Here is a 25,839-nt window from a genome sequence, read left to right as displayed (position 1 = left end):
AAACCCATCAGAAATTAGATTATGAATGTTCAATTATCTTCACATCCATGAAGAAGTTATACATGGTAACTCACTGATTCATGATTTCTTTCATTATAATGGTTGAATGAATCAAAGTAAAGAATAAGACAAGCTCTCAAACACTACCTGCTGATTATATCCAAAACAAAGATGAAATCATCATATTTGAATATAGACAAATCAGTTCCAAGCAAGTAGGTTTTTACTTTTAGCTGAACATCCTGTAAAACAACAACAAAAAATATTTTAAGTGAACACAAAATATAGAAAATAAGTTCTCAGACCTATTTATTCTATAGTTACACATTAAAATGAGACAGGAATATATACCTTCTTAACTTGATAAAGAATATCTATGTAGGCCAATAGCCAACATCCTTAGGGTGACATCATAGAGAAAATTCCATGAACATCAGATACAAAAATAGTAATGGACATATCATCACTATTAATACACACACACACACACACACACACACAAGATAAGTGCAAGATAAGAATTGTATCCTCATACTGGATATGAAGATAAAAATCATCATTATTTATGCTTGGCTTGGTAGGCTAGAAACTCCAAAATAATTCAAAAATAATTAGAATTAACAAGGTAACTATGTGAAGTGATTATGTATAATATATAAAAATTAATAGTTTTCATGTATACCTGCTGTAGCACCTTAAAATGGAGAGATTCCATTTAAAATAAATGTTAAAAATACAATATACTTAGGAATAATTTTAATAAGAAATATCAGACCTATGAGAAAATACAAACGACTCTAATGGGATACAAAATGAATTTCAATACATTGAGTCAAGGTACTAGAAGGGTGAGTAAATAGTATAAAGATATCAATTTTTCCAAATTAATGTAGAGGTTCAATAAAATTCTAACCAAAATCACAAAAAAAAAACTTTTCTTCTGAACAATTATTCTAAAATTCACCAGAAATAATAAATAAGTAATGAACCTCTTTTTAAAAAATAAAGCTTTGAAAAGATGGAATAAAAGTTATGAGTCATGTTGGAGGACTTCTCCTACCTGTATTACACATATTAAAAACTATTAAAAAAATGCTAACAATATACAATCAATGAGAAAGGATAAGTAACACAAAAATAGTGCTAACATACATACGAGAGCTTAATAAACAGCAGTAAAAATTACTGTTTTCTGATTATTTACTTTTTGTCAAGCATTATGTTAAGAACTTTACATATTATCTTTAATCCTAAAATAACTCTGTTGAACAGGCATTTATTATCCCCCTAACAGAAGAAAAACTGAAAAGAGATCAAGTAATTGCATAAGTTCACATGCCCAGTGAATGACAAAGCTAAGACTTGAATCCAGGTCTATCTGCCTTCAAAGTCTCCTCTTTTCACCGTATCTTGCTACAAGGAGGCGTCACACATAAAGAGGGAAGAAAAAAATTTATCCGGAAAGTAGTGAAGGGAAAAATGACTAGATTTGGGGGGAAAAAATCCTCTCTTTACATCATATATCAAAAGAAATACAAAACAAGTTAAATCAACCTGTTTTTGTATGTTTTCAAGCGATTAAAAACCAATTCAATAAGGCAAAAATATTTTCTGAGTACCTATTAAGTGTTCGAGGCAGTACACTAGGTATTAGGGACATAGCAATTAATATAGAGTTAGATAAATATTTACAATTACTACATGAATATTGATCTGAGCTTTACATAGGAAAGAACATTTTAAGAATAAGTGGAACATAAGTCACAAAAGTCAATAGTTTGACCTCATAAAAATGTTAACCATCGGCATATAGAAAATACAAAATAAGTGAAAATAGACAAACAATATGCAAAGGATTGCTCATTATCATATAAATCATTTAGAACCTCTGAGCATAAAACATGAGCAATTAATTCACAAATCAATAATTAATAGATTTTTAAATATTCTACTTCTCTAACAATTAAAGAAGTATGAATTAAAACACTAATAAAAATATGAACAGATTCAATTGCCTTATTAAAAGATAAAGTCTCCCTCGAAAAAAAAATTTTTTCTTACATTTATAGGAAATATAACTAAAATATGACACAAAAACATTTAAAATAATGGGATGCTCAAAGATTTATCAGGAAGGGTCAGCCTGGTGGCATAGCAGTTGAGTTCACACGCTCTGCTTCAGCAGCCTGGGGCTCATGGGTTTGGATCCCAGCACAGACCTGCACACCACTCATCAAGCCATGCTGTGCTGGCCTCCCATATACCAAATAGAGGAAGACTGGCACAGATGTTAGCTCAGAGACAATCTTCCTTACAAAAAAAAAAAAAGATTTATCAGGAAAATACAAACAAACTAAATACAGCAATGGTAATAATAAAGCAAACTAGAATTCATGGCAAAATGCCTCAAGACAAAGAGCTATTTTTTAAAAATTAATGAAGGGAATTACAAACAAAGAAGGTAAGTAAAATGGTTATTAGCAGTGCATCAATAAACATAGCATCCAAGTACAGAAAGCAAAAGCTGTTACAAATAAAAGAAAAACCTGACAAAACTACAATCGTCTGGAAGATTAAACCTCTTCCCTCAGAACTGCACAGACCAAGAAAACAAAAGACAAATAAGGATATAGATTAGAATAATACAATTAATAATAAGCTTGTTTTAATATAGATATAGAACCTAATTCCCAACACAAAAAAAGAAAATACATGGTCATTTTTCAAATGCCCAAGGAAGAATTTTAAAAGTGGGTGGGCATACTAGGATGTAAAAAAAATCTCAAATTCACAATAAGTAGAAATACTGCAACCCTAATTCTCTACAATAAAAAGAAATTAATATAAGCATTTTTTAAATGTATTTTCTCACATATCAATATTTAAAGAGGAAAATCTTGGAAGACCAAGACTGTCATATGGTTGGATGTGTAAGCTCCATGAAGTCAAGGACCATGGGTTCCCCACCGTGTTCTCAAATCCACGAACAGTGTCTGCCACACAGTATGATTGATACAGCCTTTTTCCTTTAAGATTCTGGTTGAGTCGAAATACATGGAAAATTTGCCACAATATTCTAAAAACTTTTCATCTCAATAATCAAGGTGATTATGATTTTAGTTTTATGTCAGAGAGGTTAAATATCTTCTTATGCTTTTCAATCATCATTTATCACTATCTCTACAACTAACAAATTTATGATAAATGTCTATAAATTGTCACATGCTCACTTGTGCTTCGGAATTTGGGATTTCAGATGTTAGAAATGTATTATGGTACGGATAGCATACATTATATAACACTCCCAGTGGGGTCTAGGGCAGTATCCCAAAATAAAACACATTAATATTCCTGCAACATATGAATGTTCACTTTAGGATAAATAATTAATATAACAAGCCTAATGACAATACTGGTCAGGTTCTGCTACCAAATGAATTCAATTCATGTCAGGTTTTAGCAGCTAAATGTGTTATCAAAAACCATTTGTTTTTTTAGAGCTCTTGCTTTTTTCAGTTTAGGAGCCTGGTAATTTCAATTTAACAAACACTCAATGAGTTCCTAAAGTATGCACAGTCCTGTTTTAGAACTGGTTGAGAACTGAGATTGGGGGTACAAAAGAGACTTGGAAGTGGTGAAGATGAAGATATTCTAAGGCTTGAAACCTAAAACAAAATAATCTATACTCAAAAGCATGATGACTTGCATTAAACTGGCCAAATGCTTAAAGGAGAATAGTTTTACCACACCTTATATTTAATAGATTTTCTTATATCAGGAATGACAGCAGGTTGCCAGACTGAATGGAAACTAGCTATATAAAACGCTGGTCAAAATTTCAAAAGACATTGAATTACCAGAAATTCTACCATGGATTCTACAATTTCAACTAAGTACATTTAGAGTCTATTAGGAGACTAAATCAGAAACAACTCATATCCAATCAACAAGTATGAGATTTCCCTTTACATTATACATAATATTCAGAAAAAAGTCAGCCCAAAATCACAATTAATGGTAAACTAAAAATTAGTTTAATATGGTCATATCAGAAAATATAGAAGCCAAACCTCTTATAACTATCACATAAATATATTTTAAATATTAAAGTATAAATCCAAATAGCATATTAAATATAAAATTATCAAAAGTTAGAAGACCACTAAATTATAACTGCTAAGTCATTCTTGAGGAAATTTATGTTTTCATTATATATATTCCTAAACAATTTTTTTCAAAAGAAATTCTGAAAAAGATTGTCAAATTAAAAATCAGCCTCATTAGAAAAATCAAAAATACATTTTAAAAGACTAAAAATGGTCAAAGGGTCTATAGTCTTCTAAGCTTGGAAGAAGTCCCAAAAAAGCAAAAAAGAGTTATCTTAAAAGAAATTACACTTGTATGTAGAAAGTAACAAATTTTAACAAATTAGCAAATTTAATTATCTGATAACAATTGAGCTATTAAACCGCAAAAGAAAAGAAGATACATTCAGGGCCAGCCCCGTGGCTTAGCAGTTAAGTGCGTGCGCTCCACTACCGGCGGCCTGGGTTCGGATCCGGGTGCGCACCGATGCACCGCTTTTCCAGCCATGCTGAGGCCGCGTCCCACATACAGCAACTAGAAGGACGTGCAACTATGACATACAACTATCTGCTGGGGCTTTGGGGAAAAAAATGGAGGAAGATTGGCAATAGATGTTAGCTCAGAGCCAGTCTTCCTCAGCAAAGAGAAGGATTAGCATGGATGTTAGCTCAGGGCTGATCTTCCTCAAAAAAAAAAAAAAAAAAGAAGATACATTCAGTCAATCAACACGTAAGCTTCCTTCAAGGCACAAAAATCATTGGCTTAGAAAAAATTCTTCATTCTATACTAGATTCCAACCTAAGTATGTCATCTATTTAGTTATCCTCTTCCTAAAATTAATAGAAAAAGAAAAGAAGATACAAATAAATGAAATAAAAATAAAGAGCATCTCAATAAGAAAACAATTTCTTTAGAAAAGCATAAATTTGCTAGGACACTAAAAGCAAAAATGTAATCAAGGAATATATGAGTATTTCCACTGGAGATTTTCAAATTAAGAGATTTCTTCTACTGCCACTTGTAGACAAATATAACTGTCAACTAAATTATAGAAATTAAATGATAGACTTATTCCAAAGAAAAACTAACATATGATTAAATCTTCAAGGAATACAAATAAATACAGAAAATTTAAATATAATTTCTAAAACAAGTTTGACATGGTTTCCATTCTTTTGTAAAAAAATAATTTTAAAAAACCAAACCTGCCATATTCGTGTAAGTCCATGTTCTAATTTCTTTTTTATGTAGCCACGATCAAAATTAGTTTCTTCGGTACTAATCATATTATTCCCTTCTGAAAATGAAAAATGGTATACGTTTTTAGATTTGCTGCTTCAGAATGTTTTTGCTTTCCAAAAAATTACATTTGGACTTGCATATACTGTAAACCCATGTAAAATATAGAAAATATGTTCAATATTTATACAACCAAAACAATGTCAAAAAATAGGTATTAGGATTAAACCCATTTGATAAGATATATAAACTCAGACCTGAAATGTTAAGGACTTTACACCTAAGACGACTCAGCTCATGTGTGACTGGAGCTGGGATTCCAACTTGGGTAGTGTGATCCCAGAGACCCAGTGCTCAATGACCTATATACTGCCTGCCTACTGCCAGGGCATTACAGGACCAATTAACCAATTATCAATTAATATGCATGTTAATAAAAGTACAGATGGCAGAACTGCTCATGCAGTGAAGTAATGATGCATACATTATATTTTTAAAGATCCAGAACAGTTGTATCTATTCCAGATAAATAATTTAACAACGTCCAGGTCAACAGGTAAGATCAATGACCTGCCTCAAAACAAGTCTCCCACAAAAGCAACTGAATACACACATACATTTATATTTAAAAGAGTATGCCTTTGTGCGAATAAACTATGTGGAACAGCTAAGGATATTATCTCATCCTAGGCTGGCAGGGTGTCCACTGGTAACCAGCAAAAGGCCCTTGCATAGGCCAGGCCCCAGACATATGCCTAATGTACCTCTGACCACTCCTACAACATAAGCCTTATTATCTCTCTGGTCTGGCTATTAGGGACCCAGCAGCTCAGGGCAGTGCACCTGAATTATAGCTTTGGAATTTTGTTCTGGAATGATGAAGTATTAGGATACCAGCAGTATTACTTTAGAGCCACAGGAGATGAACTCTAGAGACCCTTTCAACTTTATGAAGTTCTGTGAAGAATAAGTTTCAAATGACTGATTCCTACAATTTTATTCCTTAATGTGAAGATGAAAGGAATAATTTCAGGTGAACAAATGACTTTTTAGAGTCCTAGATATTATCAGCTGATTGCTAGACTAATCAGAGTCCAGAATATTCTTAAAATATACAGATTAGGGTCAAGGGATTTTAGCAAAGAGGACTAAGTATATAAGGCTCAAAGCAAGTTTTAAGTATGACTCTATACCCCAATGAAAATATATACATGTAAATATATGTACGTACACATATAACACATGTAAACTATTAGCCTGAAACAAAAAGCAAGCTTCACCACAATGAACAGGTATTTATAAATATATAGTATATATATTTATAGCTCAGTTTTTAAAATCAAATCAAAGTAATTTCTTACCAGAAGCAGAAGTAGTGTCCTCGTTGTCATGCTTCTCATGCCATTCCATAGTCCTGTAATAGCTGAGCATAACTTCCCACAGAGCTTTGCACAGATCAGCAAGGCATGGAATATAGCTGTCTGGTGTAACGTGCTGAAGAAAATGGGAAGAGCCAATTTTCAAATTATCATGTTTACTTTAACACTTAAAGTTAACCAAAATAAAATGTTATGTTATTAATCAAATTCATTCAAGAATTAGAGATAATTAAGGAAATTTCTTCCACTGATATATCTAAAGAGAAAGTTCAATGGCAAGAAAATTTTGTTCAAGTAATTCCCATTTCAATATGGCTTTTTAGTATTCATCAGGAATATCGGTCCATATACTACGAATCAAATGATACTACGAATCCATATACTACTAAATTGGCAAGTGTTCTCATAAACAGCAGTGCAAACTTCCCCAAAAGACATGCTTCTTAGCATGCAAACGCAGCTTTATATTCATCCTTGGACCTAAGTCACACGAGCGAAAAGGAGGTCATATTTAGAATTCAATCATTTCATTTGCGTAAATTAAGTACCTTTGACAATCTCTAAATTCTTTAAATCACATGGATATACACAACCCATATTTGACAATAATACTTGAAAATAATGTTTTATATAACACGGCTATGAAACAATATGTGGTACCAAATCTCCTCCCTAAAGGAAATGCATGGATTTTTCCCCCTCTATCTTTTGTAAAAACTATCATTTTGTCATTCTCCCCTTTTTTTCTGCAGGTAGAGTGACGCCTCCATTCTATTTTACAGGCTTTCTATCTGTCATAACGGAGCAATGGCTCCATCATTTGACATTTCCCAGCATTTCTTCAGCCTGTAATCAATCCACCACAACTGATCATGCTGATAAAACACTGAAAGGCTACTATGACTCTGGTGTAAGCCCTCCAAGGTAAACAGCTGGTAGAAATAAGAAATATACAGCAAGTATAGCTATGGTGTGATTGATGCTCAGGATATCATAGTTGGTAGTAATCCTCTCTCCCTCAAAAAGTTTTTTTCTCCATGATAATCTCTCCCTTCTCTACACTCCTCATTTACTAAACATTCATCAAGCAATTAATAAAAATACTAACTTGTATTTTTATTTATTTATTTTTGTGTGTGTGTGTGAGGAGGACCAGCCCTGAGGTAACATCCAATGCCAATCCTCCTCTTTTTTTTTTTCGCTGAGGAAGACTGGCCCTGGGCTAACACCTGTGCCCATCTTCCTCTACTTTATATGGGACGCCGCCACAGCATGGTTTACCAAGCGGTGCATCGGTGCGCACCCGAGATCCAAACTGGAGAACCCTGGGCCGCCGCAGCAGAGTGCGCGCCCTTAACCCCTTGCGCCACCGGGCCAGCCTCTAACTTGTATTTTTATTTATTACACTTTTGTAATTAACTCAGTACACTTTTGTGTAAGCATGTCAAATCTCTGAAAGTCAACTAGGAAGTAGTAAAATAAAGGAGTTGTTAAGCTCTGGAATCAGATTGCCCAAGTGGGGTTTATGCCAAGAATGGTAGGATGGTTAAATCTTATCAAATCTATTAATATAATCAGCCATATTAACAGGTCTAAGGAGACAAACTAAATGATTATCCCCACAGATGCTGAAAAAAAACCCTTTGACAAAATTCAACAGCTATTCCTAATATAACTCATGAGAAAATAAAATGGATGGATATTTCCTCAAGATGAGGAAACTTTAAGGCATACCCACTGTGGCCAGGAACAAGACAAGGATGCCCACTATCTCCACTATTATTTAACAATGTTCTGGAGGTACTCGCCAATGCAATTAGACTAGAGAAAACAATAAGAAGCAAAAGAATAGAAAAAGAAGAAAAAAAACTACTTCTATCTGCAAATGACATAATAATATACCTAGAATATAATTCCTAGAGAATCAATGATAAAACTAACTCAAACAATAAAAGAATTGAGCAAGGTCGCAGGTTATAAAGGTAACATGCAAAGAATAATAGTATTCATATACATAAATAACAATCATTTAGAAGATATACTGAATGAGAAACCTCCATTTATAATAACAACAAAAAGAGTAAATTTTTAGGAATAAACTTAACAAAAAATGATCCAAAACTCTAAGAAGAAAACTGAAAGACACAAAAGTAGACTTGAACAAATGGAAAGATATGCCTTATTCTCAGGATGTCTCAACATGATCAAGATGTCTGTTCTCCCTAAGTTAATTTATGAATTTACTGAGATAGCAATAAAAAAGTCCAGAAATAGATCACACCTCAGATAAAAATATAGTGAATGATAAAGATGGCAGCTCAGATCACTTAGGTGAAGATAGTCTTTTTCATAAATAGTGTGGGGACAACTAGATAGTCAGTTGGAAAAAGACAAAATTAGACCCACTCCTCACACCATACACAAGAATAAACTCCAAATGGATAAGAGATCTAAACGTAAAAAATAAAGGTATACTAGCACTAGAAGAAAACATGACAATTCATTTCTCACCTTGATATAGGGAAAGGCTTTCTAATTATGACTCAAAATTCGAAGTAATAAAAGTAAAATTTGATCAATTTTACTACATAAAAATAAAAAAAAGAATTTGCATGGCAAAAAAACACACAACACCATAAGCAAAGTCAAAAGACAAATGACAAACTTGAAAAAATATTCAAACATACGTCACAATAAAGAGTTTAAATCCTATATTTATTAAGAACTCTTAAAAGTTTGAGGGAAAAAGACCAAAAAATCCTATAGAAAGATAGGAAGAAAGCATAAACACACTTCACAAATAAAGATATAAAAATGGCCTCTGAACATATGAAAACACATCCAATTTCACTCATAATAGGGCAAATGTAAATTAAAACTACAATAAGATACAAATTCTCACCCATCAGATCAGTGAAAATTTAAAGCTGACCATTAACAAAGATTCTCTCCTTGACCAAACTCGAGCCAGGCTCCTCTGAGCCCTCTTCTTGACTAGGCCTCAATCTTGGCCTATAAAGACTTGAACAAAACACTAATGTAGTTTCTAACAGCTCAAGGCCACATCCCTGGGATGACCCTATCCTGCCTTAGAGTGCCTCCCTGAGAAAACTCAAGGCTGCCAAGAGAATTTACTGTTTGTTCCAGCCAAGGCCTGAAGATAGGGCCCCTGTCTGTTGGCCTCTGAGGGAGAAGGTGGGAGGAGCCTAACATCAGTAAGCTCCAGTTAGCAAACCCAGATGGGTTTCACGTGGACCAATCTCCACCCCTCTTCCTGCTTTTTGTAATTTTTCACTTCCCTGAATCTACTGAGAACCTGCTCCTCCCCATCCTTATTCCCTTATTCTCCCTTTAAAATGCCCCATCACCTCTGTACAAATAGAAGTTGAGTTCAGCTCAGGCTGGATTCTTTTCCCTAATGCAACAGTATATTACTGATTAAAATCTGTCCGTAACACTTTAATTAGTGTCCAGCTTTGTTTATCTCTTATACCATGTATATACTCTGTTGGCAAGACTGTGGAAAAAACAGGCACTCTCATACATTGCCGGTGAGAACGCAAAATGATACAACCCTGTGGAGGGGAATTTGGCATTGTTTAACAAAACTACATGTGTGTTTTCCTTTTGAGCCAGCAATCCCACTTCTAGGAATTTATCCTGAAGATATATCTCAAAACAATGTGAAAATACATATGCACAAGGTTATTCACTGAAGGATTATTTGTAATTGCGAAATACTGGAATCTATCTAAATGTCCAAACACAGGAGATTGGTTGAACAAATCATTGTTCATACACACAACAGAGCACTATGCAACTGTGAAAAATAATAAGCAGACACATGCATTTTGTAAATTTTTAAATTAAAAAAAATTTTCCCTTTCATATGATATATCTATGAGAAAAATTTTCTGTTTTAAATTATATATATGTCATAAGAAATAGAAAAAAATAACGAATATATCTGCTTATCATCAAAAAATAAACACAGGGAAGATAAACAAGAAAACACCGAAGTTAGTTACCTATAAGAGGTGAGTGGGGGATGAAATGGAAGGAATGCAGGAGGGAGATAAACTTCTCTGGGTGTACCAAATTGGCTTTAGGTACCTATTTATAGAAGAATTAGAATGGCTATCCAGATTTACACATGTCTTGCAGAGATCCATATAAAATAATTTTGCATTGTTATGCCATGATTTAAGGTAATTTTTTAGGTTTACTTTTGTAATTACTATCTCTACAACGAACCAGTCTTGATTTTTTATCTTGGTTTATTTTTACCACATCATTACACCTGACAGATCTCTTATACCACACACATGTAATGAAAACCGATAGTGATGTGCAAGGTTAGGAAAAAGCTAAAAGCAGAGGGCAAAGAAAAGCAAAAATCACAGAAACGTTCTAGGCTGCAACTCAGCAGTCATTCACTGAAGAAAGGTACTCCTCTACAAGTCAATTTTTTTAACTTTCATAAACTCAACTTTGCATAAATTTATATTTACATTACGCAAATAAATTTAATCTAATTATGGCCCAACATTCTTTCTGATAGATAAAACAGACTGTTAATCATATTTTTTCCCAAAGAAAAATTAGGAATATACAAATAATTGTGTTATAGTCCACCAATTAATTTTTATTATACTTGTCACAGTTTAACAAACCAGAAAATTGAAACTTAGAACTACTACCTTCTATTCTCCACCCAACCACTGTCTAGCCACATTATTCGCCTATTTAATTGAGGAAAAGGAGGTTCTTTACTATGATACCTCTTGATAATTGGCCAAAATTTAATAAGTTTGGATAAGATATACACACAGGGATGTATATGTGAAACTTTTTTCAAAAAAAGTTGAAATTATTTAGTGAAGTTATAGCAAGCTTTTTCTCACCAAACTGATTCAAGTTTGTAAATAATTCACAGATCTAGCTAAATCACCGCACATTCCTAAAAGTCTCCCAAAAGAATCCAAATTTCATTATCTTTAAATATGTTCATATGTACAAACGTAAGACTATGATATACGGAGCACCAGATAACAAGATGGGTTTTGCCTAAATTTATATTCTAAAATAGAAACAAATGTAGAGATTCATTGTACTAAATACATATACTGTAAATAGTTTAATAAAAAAAGGCAAGGTGGGATAGATAAAAAATACTGTTTTCAATACATTTAAGCCCGGTTGTGTTAATCTCCATACTTGAAGACTACACTGGCAATAGGTTAAAAGAATCATTTCATTTTAAAACTGGACTCCAGAAACCACTTTCCACTATACCATGCAACCAACTGGTGTCAACTCTCATAACAACAAATGTTTCTCATGCTTTTAACAAAGAGTATTACTGAAATCATTTGCAACTAGTGTTCTCTCATTAACTTATAAAAATCACCTCCAAATTTCAAATAGAGAATCTTATTAGATAGACATGGATGAACCACGAATGTAACAAAAGACATTCAAAGAAACCAACAAATAAAGCAAATAACTGCGTAAGTAACCAAAAAATAAAAGGCAGGCCAAGAAGAGAATCTGAGTTTCTGAATTAATGGCACATGTAACCTCCCCTCAGACACCAATTCTTCTTCACACGGCAGAGCATAACAGAAAGAGGCCTAGATGAGGAATTAGAAGCCGTGTGTCCCAGCAGCACCAGTTTCACAACTTACTAGTCACACGTCCTTAGACAGTAAACCACTCCGGATTTCAGTTTCACCTTTCATAAAACAGTGTTAGAGAGTCCTGCCTACCTCATCATTGGTTTAATCCACTCACTGATTACTAAATACTTAACACTGCAACTCAGTTCAAGTCCCAATTAAGGGGGGCTTCATTTCCTGTAAGACCAGGAATACCAAGGCAGAGGAGCATCATATTGTAATTCCAGTTCAATGCTCTTATCACATACCAATAATAACAATGAAAATCTTGAATTAATCAATTTAGAAAATACTCACACAGTGAGACACCCCAAAGAACTAAATAACGTCTTCAAGTTTTCTGTTAAAGTTAAGACTGTATGGGAAATAGAAATTTAATTATCAACTACTTCTCTGCGTTCTAGAGCTATTTTCCACTGCCATTCTTTGACTGAAAGCTAGTAGCATCAATTTATTCAGCGAAGGTTGTGAGGTGAGGGAAGAAGAGAAAAAAAGCATAGTATTTTAGAAATGTTTAAAAAAAATGCAGGAAAGGAATATTTTAAGTAAACTAAAATATTTTTTAAAAATCCACAACCTCTGTAGAGATAACATACATGTATAGTAACTCTGGTGATTATTAAAGGTAACAAATATCCTAGGGGGAAGGATTTAGAGAAGATTCACAAATCCAGATGTTATAATACAAAAAGCTCAATACAGCATTTCCACTTGCTTCACAATTCAAACATCAAAATAGGGTCCTTAACCAAATCTTGATTAACACTTTCACAAAATCCACAGATCTGATTTCCCATCTCATCACTACCAGCTAAGAGTAACACTTGGTACCTTCCATTTCTACTATTAACCATCTCAACCAACCTACCTGGTCAAAATAAAAATGATGAAATTAGCTTACTGAAACCAGCAACATCTAAGCCTTAATTATAAAGAATAAGTTTAATAAGAATCTAGAGGCCATTTTCAAAGAACAGTGTAAATCCAGAAATGAACATAAGCAGCCTTTCCAAATTTGAAGCACACAACGAAAAAAGTCATCTTTTCAAAGTTGCTTAAGTGCAAAGTTAAGTAGTAAATATGAAAAAAGGAGGCAGACAGATTTAGTCTTTTAATTCTTATTAATTTACTTTTATACCCATCAGAAATTTCTGTTACCAAATACCTACAAAAATTTCAGGAAGATGATTTTTATATTAAAACATCAAAATACAAATTCTTAGGAGTATCCTTAAAGCATTATGTTGTTCTTGTTTCACTTTGATTTAGCCCTGTAATCACATCCTGACAAACATCAAGGGAACAGATGTTTTGGTTCCTCACAGAGATCCAAACTTCCAGCGCTGCCATCCCCCTCGCCCCAACCACATACACACACTGACAGATGGATTTGAAAAAATAACAAACGGTTATCAGTATCTTTAGATAAATGCTGTCAGCACTGTGAGCTCACATCACTAGAAGCTGTGGGGAGGACCACTGCTATATTCTGGAAATATGCTGCAGGTCAAAACAGCACCAGGCCCAGGAAACTAAAAACATCTCTGGGGAGACTGAAGTTTGGACCTAAATAAGTGGCTGGGCCAAGCAATTACAAGATCTCTCCAACCTCTAATTATTTCTGTAAGGGCCAAGCTGTACAAAATATGAATATCTTAAGTACTTACTAACCACTGGAAACCAGAGAGGTGCACGGTATAGCAGACTGGATAGCACACGTTTGGGCTTGGGGCCCAACTTATGACTTACTTGGTCACAACTCCAGCATATCACTTCAGGTATCTAAACCACAAGGGATAAAGCAAATAACCTAGAGTCTCCCTGAAACTTTAAAAACTATGACTCTCCATAGATAAAAATGTGCATATGCTATAGCAAAACTTCCCTTGTACCAAAATGGATTCATTATTTAAAAATATATCATGTGAAAAAAATCATTTTCATCTCCTAGGCATTTTATCCTTAATACTAAATATGTATGCACACACAAAGACATACGTAATATGTAAGATATAAACGATGCCAACTTGGAACTAAGTAACTAGCACCCTCTAAATTGTGAAATAGACAAAAGGGTCTCCTTTAATACCATTCTCAAGTTTTTCTAATTGCTATTAAATGGCCTTAATCAAATAGACAGCTTAATAGTATAAAACAAGCAAAACATGTGTAATCAGAATATATAATTTATCTTTGAAAGTTTCAAGTGATAAAATGCTGTGAACCCCTATGCTGAGATTATCACCAAAAAAGGGCAGTATTTAAATGTAAAAGCACTACCAAATTAAGAATAGGGTCTCTTGGCAGGTTTCAAGAATGGCTTTCTACCAGTAAATTATTTTTTATTTCTCCTGGCAGCTGTGTGTCACACTTTAAAAATAGGTTGACTGTTTAACATTTACCCCCAATCCCCACACACACAAAAAATCACCCAGCAGCTTAAATTACAGTGATAGTCTTAAGGGTTCTTAGACATGGCAGCAAAGAGGACTCCCCACTCCTGAGCTGGTTTAAGTAACTAAAAAACCCCTCCGCTGCCAGCCAAGAGAGAGAAGGCTGGTTACCCAGATAACTACAGCCCAAAGCACGCGCTCCACAGGCACTCATTAGTCCAGGGTACATTAGAAACAACCAAATCACCATATTGAACTCCAGTTAAACCAAGCCGGGCAACTTACTGTTCCTTTCACCTGCCCTATACTCTCTTCCTCTCATGCTATTGTTCATGATGTTTCCCTATATCCCTGGACCCAGCCATATACATTGTGCCTGTTGAAATCCAAGACCCAACTCAAAAGTGGCAGCCTCCTCTTAACAAGATCGAGTTTTGTCTTCCTTAGATCCCTTAAAGAACTGTGTTGACCTCACTGATACTTGATGTTGTTTAAACATTTCTTACTCTACCTCTGATCATAATTAATGTGACCTTACTAGTTTGTAAACTCTTGAAAGTCATATTTATCCTTGCTGAGCTGAACTTCAAGTAATCAAGCTGATTACTTGATTAACAAAAGCTGAGTAGTGACAAGGGAATGGGTTTATACTTAGCAAGTCAGAGTGCTAAGGAAATGGAGTCTTGTGTCTTCTACCAGCATCCATGAAACAGTAACAGGCTAGCTTGTTAGTTTACAAGTAAAATAAAATTTCAGACCCTTCACAGTTCTTGACAATCCAAGAGTAAATGGCAGGGAAAATGGAAGAGATGGATAAACTTTTCTTACCTATCTTCTGATCATTAAGTTTTGAATTTTAAAAATTACCAAAACCTCTTTATCTTAAATATTGAGAAATCAATATACAATTCATATATATGAAAATTAACTGGGTGCTACATATATGTGCTAAGAATAAATCTGACAGCTAAATTCTTAAATATTCTAAAACAGACCTCATAAAGCACTCAAGTAAATAATATTATTCCTCTAGCAGAAAAGGTTTCTCTCTCTGACCAAATGTTTAAATTTGTAGCTTCCAGTAAGAAAGGAAAGGTCCCTATCCAACCAAATCAACCAAATTAACCTCAACAATCAATGAAATGTCCCAGTTTAATTTCTTTCACATCCTAAATATGCCTGAGTGATAAACAACATAAATTATTCTTGATATGCTACCTTCTGGTATCCAATAATCAAGCTATTAAATACAAATCAGCATTAATATGTACAGGAAAAGGGATAAAAGCAAACACTGCTGATGAGGACTGTAAATTGAAACACACTTTCTAGAGGGCAATTTTGGAAATATGAACCAAAAGGCTTAAAAATGCAAAGCCTTTGACAATGGAATTTCATTTCTCATCATTTATCCTAAAGAAATAATTAAAGACATGTGCAAAGATTTAGCTTTAAGAATATCTACTACAGTGTTGTCCATAATGACAAAAGCTGGAAATAGCAAGTATCTAAGACTACGAAACTGGTTAATTAATCCACAGGATCTCTTACAGTGAAATACTGTTAAGCCATTAAAAGTTTTATGGGTAGCATATTTACTGAAATAGAAAACTGTTTATAACATAGCAAATGGAAAAAAATGTTATAAAACTGTGTGTACAGCATAACCCTACTTTTAAAGGTTATTTGCTTACATACACATTAAAAGAACCAGCTTTGCATGCAGAAATATTAATTTTTATTTTCTTCTTTTTGCTTATCTGTATTTTCCTACAATTAATGTTTTAGTTGTATAATTTAAAATATGAGTATTTTTAAGAGTAAATAGCATAATAACAATTGCTTAATTTGAGCAACTACTTATATAATCTATATTCTAAGTCTATAAAGATAGTAAGTGATGTAAAAATATATAAGTAACAGACTAGTTTAAGAAGTCAGAGACAGAAAAAGGATAAAGAGGCAGTTAATTCCATAGAGAACCCAAAAAGATGGTTACTACACATGAACATTAAATTTAGCTCTGAACTTCCTGGCAGCTTATCATCTATGGTAGAGACAGTCTGTATATTCTCACACTATTTGATAAGAGAAAATACATTAATTCTTCACAACAGAAAGCACCCTGAGAATTTAGCAACAGAAACATGTTTTTGACTCAAAAGAGGAATTTCTTTTGGTTTTTATATGAACATCAAAATAAACTATATCTTCAACAGAGATCTTACTAAAGATATTTATTGACACTCAAAAAAACTGACATTGAACTACAATTTAATATCAAGAGATATTATTTATAAGAATGAAAATTTAAAAGCCTAGAAGAATGGAACATTAGCCTTTAGTTTGTCTGTCTAGGATGTATGCTTACAAAGCACCTGTTACAGTTCATGGCACGGAGAAGATGCTCAGTGTTGGTTTTCTCTCCTCCTTAACTTGACGAAATTTGAAAAGTCAAGATCACACCAATTAGAGACAAAAGGGCAATCCAACTCACTCAACAAACATCTACTAAACATCTCTGATGTGTCAGCTTCTGATAAAACAAATATTGAAATGATCTCAAAAAGTTTTTTCTAAAATTAACACTACACTTTTTCCCAAAGTATTACTACATTATCAAGTTCATTTCAAAAACAGAACTCAAAACTCATTAAGATCATTTGGAAATGAACAACTGCAAAAAATGGTTGGGAAAACTTCAGCCAGCTTAGCCAGCTCTACTATCATAAAATTAATCAATAACATCCTAATTAACATCTTGAAATAAGCTCCCCAGGGAAACCCATCAGCCTGCCAAAGAAATGTTGTAAAAAAAGATTTTCTTTTTAAACTGATGCATACTTCACAAACTTTCAAATAACCTACAAAGGGTTTCTACAAGGTCACTAAATAAAAAGCTTTCACTTGGTGTCTTTAAATCTCTCTACAAACTGGTGTAAACATGCAGGGTACATCAAAACATAAATGCAATCGCAAACAAGTTTAATTTTTTAAGTAAATAAAGCAACCACTACGCCCCTTTACATTGGCCCTTTCCAGAAACGAATGACGTTTAATTCTTTTTTTTTTTTTTAATTTTATTTCTTTCTTTCTTTTCCCCCACAGCTCCAGCAGACAGCTGCATGCCGCAGCTGCAAATCCCTCTAGTTGCTGTACGTGGGACGCGGTCTCAGCATGGCCGGAGAAGCAGTGCGCTGGTGCGCGCCCGGGATCCGAACCCGGGCCGCCAGCAGCGGAGCGCGCACACTTAACTGCTAAGCCACGGGGCCGGCCCTGAGGTTTAATTCTTATTTGAAAATTTTGCTGCTAAGTATGTCATTTATTTGCACTTCAAAATAATGTACACTTTTTTTTTTTTTTTGTGAGGAAGATCAGCCCTGAGATAACATCTGCCAATCCTCCTCCTTTTGCTGAGGAAATCTGGCCCTGGGCTAACATCCACGCCCATCTTCCCCCACTTTATATGGGATGCCACCACAGCATGGCTTGACAAGCGGTGCATTGGTGCGCACCCAGGATCTGAACCCCGGGCCACCGCAGCAGCGCGCATGCACTTAACCGCTACGCCACCGGGCCTGCCCTGTACACATTTTTGAAAAGAACCTAAATTACTGATCTAAAAACTGTAAGCCAATACATTCAAGAAAAACAGGGAAACCAGACTGAAAGATAAACTATAAAAAGAAAAACTGGGGGCTGGCCCGGTGGTATAGTGGTTAAGTTCAGTTCACTCTGCTTTGGTGGCCCACGTCTGCGGGTTTGGATCCTGGGCGTGGACCTACACCACTCATCAAGCCATGCTGTGGAGGCGTCCCACATACAAAATAGAGGAAGATAGGCAGAGATGTTAGCTCAGGGCCAATCTTCCTCAGCAAAATAAAAAAAAAAAAATTGTGCTTCTAATCAAATCATTTAGAAAACATAGTTTAGTAAAGAAAGAAAAATAAGTACATTCAATTGCAAAATGATTTCAAAAAGCTGAAAGCCAACTAAACTTTTAAACTTAGAGCAATGGTGACAGGACACAAATGGCAAAAATTTCACAACAGGACAGGATGCTGCTGGCCTTAAGAACTTTGAAGTTCTCTGTTTACCAAAGTAAATAAGAACAGAACGCTAATTTTGCCACAGATTTCTTTGTAAAGGGATATAAAAAAATTAGTTCAATTTCATTCTATCCCATTCAGTAACAGACTGATATCTGCAAGTGGTTTAAAAAAATACTATGAGTAAGCGTAAGCAGATGATTCTCTCTTTTCATTTCCAATCTCTTTCCATTTAAAGGAAACACACTTATGGGGCCAGCAGGGTGGCGCAGCGGTTACACGTTCTGGCAGCCCAGGGTTAGCTGGTTCGGATCCTGGGCGCAGACCTACTCACCACTCATCAAGCCATGCTGAGACGGTGTCCCACACAGAAGAGCTACAACTCTACAACTATGATACACAACTATGTACTGGGGCTTTGGGGAGAAAACAGAAAAAGAGAAAGACTGGCAACAGATGTTAGCACAGGGCCAATCTTCCTCAAAAAAAAAAAAAAAGGAAACACAGTTGTGCCCTGTTTATAAGAACTTTATCCCTCTCTCAATTCTGATCAGTGTACCATTTCATTTATTTCATTTTTTAATTTTGCATTTAAACTTTATCTAAGATTAAGGAATTCCTTCAAAATATTGCTACTGTACAGAGAAAACCAACAGCCCAAGTCCCTGGCTCTTTCTTCTCACTTCCAAAATCTGCCATCAACATCCTCGATATACCTCCTGAGGGCTCTGTTGCCTCTTTCTTACCTGACACTCCATTGCTACACAAGCTCTCGCACTAGTGCTTCCTCCATAATTATTATCAGTTACTCTTTTTTTTTTTTCTGAGTAAGATTGGCCCTGAGCTAACATCTATTGCCAATCTTCTCTTTTTGCTTAAGGAAGATTGTTGCTGAGCTAACATCTGTGCCAATCTTCCTCTATTTTGTACGTGGGACGCCGCCAGAGCGTGGCTTGATGAGCAGTGTGTAGGTCCACGCCAAGGATCCGAACCCACAAACCCCAAGGCCTCCAAAGCGGAGCACACAAACTTAACCACTATGCCACCAGGCCAGCCCTATCATTTACTTTTAATCAGGGCTAAAATGATTCCCAATTGCCACATACTGAAAAATTAAGAACCTTACATTCTAATATAAGGCTCCTTCAAAAATTATCTCCTTTGCCTGAGTTGTGCCATTCCAGAACCTTGATATACCTTCCTCACCAGAACACATCTAAATTTCCTTTCATCAGCTTATTTATTAAACTTCTAAAGGTTCCCTCCATTTTTCCTCTCCTGAGCTAACCACCTTCATTTATAGAAATCAGTTACTAAAAGTTCACATCTTTTCATCAAACTAACTAAACAAATAAATCTGATGAGAAATAATTTCTTCCTAATCTTACCTAGTTTAAACATGTCAAATATGACTCAATATTATAAAAGTTAGTTAGGTTTCAAAGAGACGTCCAGATCCCTACCTACCTGGAGCAGCACTGACTTAAATACTTCTAAGAGGCCTGGGGTAATTTCTGAACTTCCTTAATTTTTTTTTGTGTGTGTGTGAGGAAGATTGGCCCTAAGCTAATATCTGTTGCCAATCTTCCTCTTTTTGCTTGAGGAAGGTTGTCCCAGAGCTAACATCTGTGCCAGTCTGCTAACATCTGTGTAGGTCCGCACCCGAATCCAAATCCACGAACCCCAGGCCACTGAAGGGGAGTGCGTGAACTTAACCACTATGCCACCAGGCTGGTCCCTTAACTTCCTTAATTTTTTATCAAGAATAGTGCCAAAGAAAATGAGCCACCTTAAAATGCATCACATTCTTCACCTCATTATTCAGCTCCTCTAAGTCTATTCTTTCAACACAAAGAAGCTACATACCTAATTCTGTTAAATCCTTTCCTCAAAAGAAATTCCTCCATGAAGCCATCATTAGCATTTGCTCCAGTTTTCTCCACTTCAAACCAAAATGTTTTAGCACAGCTTGAATACAAACCAGAACTGTACAACTGTGTTAGATGAATAACAATATATGTGCCTGCTGTTCTGTGGGGCCGGGAGGTATTTGGGGATATTTTCTATGGCTAAGCTCTAGTATACCAATGAATCACTTGTTTCCTTAATTTAATTATATATACCTCACCTACTATCACACATATACAGATAATTTTATAAAGAAGTACCAGATGTTTCTTGGGAGTAATTTTAACAAGCATTTACTCAAGATGAAATCAAGAAGGTAAGCCCTTTGTTATCTAATAATTGAAATATACATAGCTACTTCACAAATAATGCTATGGTAAAACCTTAAGCATAAATTTTTGTTTACAAAAATTTAGAAGCTAAATACAACTTTCAGCTTTGTATTATGTAACTGCACAGAGGACTTCCTCAAGAAGCATAAGCACAAACATGTCTGACTTTTAAAAGCATATGAAAGTGTAATGGTCAAAATACACTACACACATACACGTACACATACACCAGATCTAACCAAAGTAAAGAAGACTGAAATACAAAAGCCTAATTTGTTTAAAATGTTTGTTTTAATTATTAAAAGCTATTTTCTGCTTTAACAGAAAAAATCAATAACTTGTAATAAATTTCTTTACCATTTACATCATCTGTTAGTGACTGCATCATCTATGAGTGATGGTAACACTAATAGAATCAAAAAATAAAATTAATTGTTTGGATATTTAATTTAAAAATATATACTCTCAACCTGAGAAAACATACGAATAAAAAAATAAAACCAACACATATCAAAATCATTGAAACTTATCAAAGGATGGCCGTACTTAAAACTGGATATTTAAAAATATAACTATGCAACCATATCACACAATACTTGTAAAATTTGTGAAACAGTCCTCATGATTTATGAAGTGATTTTAAAAAGACATTTTTAGCTATACTAACAATCATCTATTGTCATTACTAACTTAATTCTTAACCTGTCATATACAATCACATCCTTCTGGAATATTTGTTGTAGCTCAAGTAAGAATACTGCTCTAGTTCCCAATGAACATATAACCTGCATTTTTGACAATAAACTCACTGAAGAATGAATATTAGCTTAATTTCACACTAATTCCTGGACATAATTACAGTAGAGAATAGATATCTACTTCCTAGAATGGTTATTTTCTGAGATGACATTAGAGAAAACTCAAGAAAATCTCTAGTGAGAGACAGAAGATTCTTGGGCTAGAATTAAAGAGACCAAGGTCAACAAGGACTTCCATATTGTCAAATCAAGTGGTCAATTTTGTGCTATCACCTTATTCAGACTCTCAGAAGCATCTGAGATAGCTTTACAGTGAATTCTTCTTGAAACACTTCCTTCTGTGGGCTGTTGTGACACGACTAGCTCCTAGTCTTCCTCCTACCCAGCCAGCTACTCTTTCTCAGACTCTTCTCCTGGTCTCTCCTCCTCACAATCCCTGAATGTCAGAAGGCCCAGGGCCCTTGTGTCTTCTTTATCTATACTCTTTTCCCCAATCTTCTTGTCCAGTATCATGGCTTTAAACACAATTAGATGCTGATGACTCCCAAATCTATAACTTCAGCTCTGATCTCCTTGGGTTCTTTTATCCAACTGCCTCCTCAACAAGTCTACTTGATTGTTAATAGGTATCAAACAAAATTCATGACTTTCCACTGCAGACCAGGCATCCCTGTAAAAGCAAATGACACCACCATTCTCCCAGTTGTACATCATTCTCTTTTCCTCACACTCTACATTAATTCATCAGCAGGACCAACTCTAAAACAGAGCCCACACAAGTTCACTTCTCACCAGTGGATTATATTATCTACAGACTTATGTTTCTCTAAGAATGAAAAAGAGGGGCCGGCCCCATGGCAGAGTGGTTAAGTGCGTGCACTCCGCTGCTGGCGGCCCGGGTTTGGATCCCGGGCAAGCACCGAGGCACCACTTGTCAAGCCATGCTGTGGCGGCGTCCCATATAAAGTGGAGGAAGATAGGCACTGATGTTTGCCCAGGGCCAGTCTTCCTTAGCAAAAAGAGGAGGATTGACATAGATGTTAGCTCAGGGCTGATCTTCCTCACAAAAAAAAAAAAAAGAATGAAGAAGAAAAATTAGCTATAAATGCTGACAGAACAGCACTTATAAACACAAAAAGACTGCAAGTGTACACGGAAAACTAGCAAAGACGATTGCTTAGAAGCACCTTGGATGCAATCATAGAAGAGCATTAAGAGCCTGAGAGAGAAGGTAAAAGAAGCTATGAGACGGTAGAGAGTCCATTTAGAAGCAACTGCACTCCACAACTGTGCACCATCTCATCAACCTTTACCATTTGCGCGACTGAATCTTCCAGTTTCTCTGAGGAAAAGAATAATATGGGATGAAAAAAAACTTTTGGCAAACATATTTGTTTTTATTTCTTCAAAGAGTAGGCGCTAAGAAAGATGGAATATGAATTTAAAAACTAAAAAAGAGACATATCAACAGTAATTAAGTTACTACATACTGTACAGAGATCCTTATATTGCAGCTTTTGGAATTTTGTATCTGTGTTTCCTGCACATAGTTCCACATAACCAAGAACAACTTGAAACACGGTATTGTGAATGGCTTGGGTGAAGTGCATATGAAGTTGATCCATTGCTGTCTATGGAGAGAAAAAAATATATAACATAATTTCATGTTATTAAAGTAAATGTCAACAGATTTGCAAAACATAGGAAAAAATCTTTACCAATTATAGCTATGGCACAAAGATCACTGTTATTCACAGAATTATAATTGCAGTGTTGATTATTTGCAAATAACCCTTCAAATAACCAGAACATCATACCACTAAAGACAAATCTGAATCATGAATACTGCTCTGTTACTCTGTATTTATGACTGGTACCCATCCTGATCTTTCTCAAACATGTCATGCATAATCACACCTTTGGATCCCCTCTGCCATCATTCTCTTACATTGTTCAGGATGCTTCTCAACAGTCACCTTCTCAGAGAAGCCTTTCCTGACTATCCTATACAAATCAGTACTTTCCATCACTCCATCCACTGACCCTGATATATATTTCTTTACAGCACTTGTGACCACCGGACATTATGTTCATTTACTTCTTTAATGTCTGTCTCCCTCGTTAGAAGGTAAGAGACATGAGGGCCTATATCCAGCTGCCTGGAGCAATACACATAGTAGGTACCAATAAATATTTAACGAGTGAAAGAATTCATCTAATGGGGGAAATCAGAAGTTACAATCATATTTTCAAAGGTCTTTACGTGTCACTCAAAATTACCAAGTGTATTCCTTCTTGTATTTTTCCCTAGTTATAGCTTAAGACATGAAAATTAATAAAGTACAATAAACAATCAAATTTCTTTATTCAGATTTTAAAATGTGAATAGAATTTCAATGCTTTGGTAAAGGAAATATAATTTCCTTCTAAGACAGGAGACATTAAAGGGAAGAAAATATTTACATCTATCATGTTCAGCTGTTCTACAGATAAATGTATAATCCTGTACATGCACACGGTACAATTAACTTTCAAACCATGGCCCCTGCTGCAAGTTTTTCAAGGAAGCCCTTGAGTAGTAAGAGTATGGAAAGCCATGTATCGTGGGAGTAGTGAGGATATTCTAGGGATAAAAGAATCTTTTAAAAAATCTGATGAATGCAATGGACCTGTTTTACAGACAAATGTACACAATGCACAAAAGTTTACATACCACTTTGAGGGAGCGATGCTCGCCCATCTAGGAACCATGAAGCTCTAAATTAAGAAGTTCTCATTCAAGACCAAGAGCTGAAGTAAATAAAAGAGGCTACACATCCTCTCCCACTGAATTATCTTATACTTTTTAAAAACCTACATAAAATTGTGAAAATATTAAACCTAACACTTCACAGTTCAAAACAAATTTCTGTAATGTTTTAATAATACTACATACACTCTGAGCCTATGTGAACAACCATGTTACTAACTCTTATTACAACATAAAAATTTACTTTGTTAAATGAAACAGGACACTACATTAATAATATTCAGATTCAAGCAATCATGAAGATCAACAAATTCTTGACTAAGAAAAAAGCAAGCATCCTTTCAAAACGAACCTGTGTTTTTCCAAGAAGTCGATAAGCTTGTTGAACCTTGGTGTAATGGTTAATGTCAAAATTCTTACAGATTTTGGAAAGAGCTACATCCAACTGTTCCTATGTAGTTAAAAGAGGAGGCAAGAGATGGTTAAGGAGTTATGTTTTTAAGGCAATGAAAAGAAAATATTAAGACTAATTTCTTGCATTTAATTAATATCTAAACACATTTACTATCACACTGGATTTAATAGTCAAAAACAAATTTAAATAAAAATATAAATAAATTATAATTCTCATTTAGTACCAACTATAATCAAGTTTACTGAGATGTTATTAACATGTGAGTTTCTAAAAACACATGTCTAGTGTTTCAAGGGACACAAAGTAAGTATAATAGTTACTAAAGAAATTTTATATTTTATTTTTACTTAATTCTATGTTTCTTCAAGCATCTGCTAAAATCTTACAATTATATGTACTGAATTTGTAGGACTATTGAAAAATAATAAAACAATCCTCCTGTAATCACTGAAAACTAATTCTCAACAAAACTACATTGATCTTAAAAGTACATACCTGAAGGTATGTACTTCTATCTAAATGCACTCACTTTGTTTATGGGTTTATATTTCAATGATTTCATTTTAAAATAATGATTTTCTGTATAAGTACAGAATAATATTGTATATTAACAGTGAAGAGATATTGGGCTTTCTAAAGAAAGTCCTCCTTAAAATATTCAAGTGAGTTTTTACATAAGGGATTTTCAAAGCAGTTATCTTTATGGTTTTCAAATAAATTGTCATTCTTACAATTAGTAAATAATTGCGTTTATGATCCAAAACTACTTTCACAAAAGGTCACTTGAAAGTCCAGCTTCAACTTTTATAAGTACTCTTATCAGGAAAACAATAAAATAAAATACCAGAAGAAA

General features: G+C 34.6%; 1 protein-coding gene across 2 annotated transcripts in view; it reads right to left on the bottom strand.

The window, feature by feature from the left end:
- Positions 1-25,839, bottom strand: part of VPS50 (VPS50 subunit of EARP/GARPII complex) — a 138,063-nt gene that overhangs the window by 61,178 nt on the left and 51,046 nt on the right. For both annotated transcript variants that reach the window (XM_004431349.3, XM_087421085.1), the window contains exons 11-15: positions 24,924-25,022; positions 23,313-23,453; positions 6,687-6,819; positions 5,292-5,383; positions 148-242 (exon numbers count right to left, since the gene is read on the bottom strand). In XM_004431349.3, coding sequence (XP_004431406.1) covers positions 148-242; positions 5,292-5,383; positions 6,687-6,819; positions 23,313-23,453; positions 24,924-25,022 — 560 coding nt within the window. The remainder of the gene's footprint in view (positions 1-147; positions 243-5,291; positions 5,384-6,686; positions 6,820-23,312; positions 23,454-24,923; positions 25,023-25,839) is intronic.

The sequence above is a fragment of the Ceratotherium simum genome, chromosome 1 (assembly GCF_057802395.1).
Source record: "Ceratotherium simum simum isolate JZ-2026a chromosome 1, ASM5780239v1, whole genome shotgun sequence".
NCBI lineage: Eukaryota > Metazoa > Chordata > Mammalia > Perissodactyla > Rhinocerotidae > Ceratotherium > Ceratotherium simum.
The sequence above is the reverse complement of the archived record's forward strand: the minus strand, read 5'-3'. Positions and strand labels throughout refer to the sequence as shown.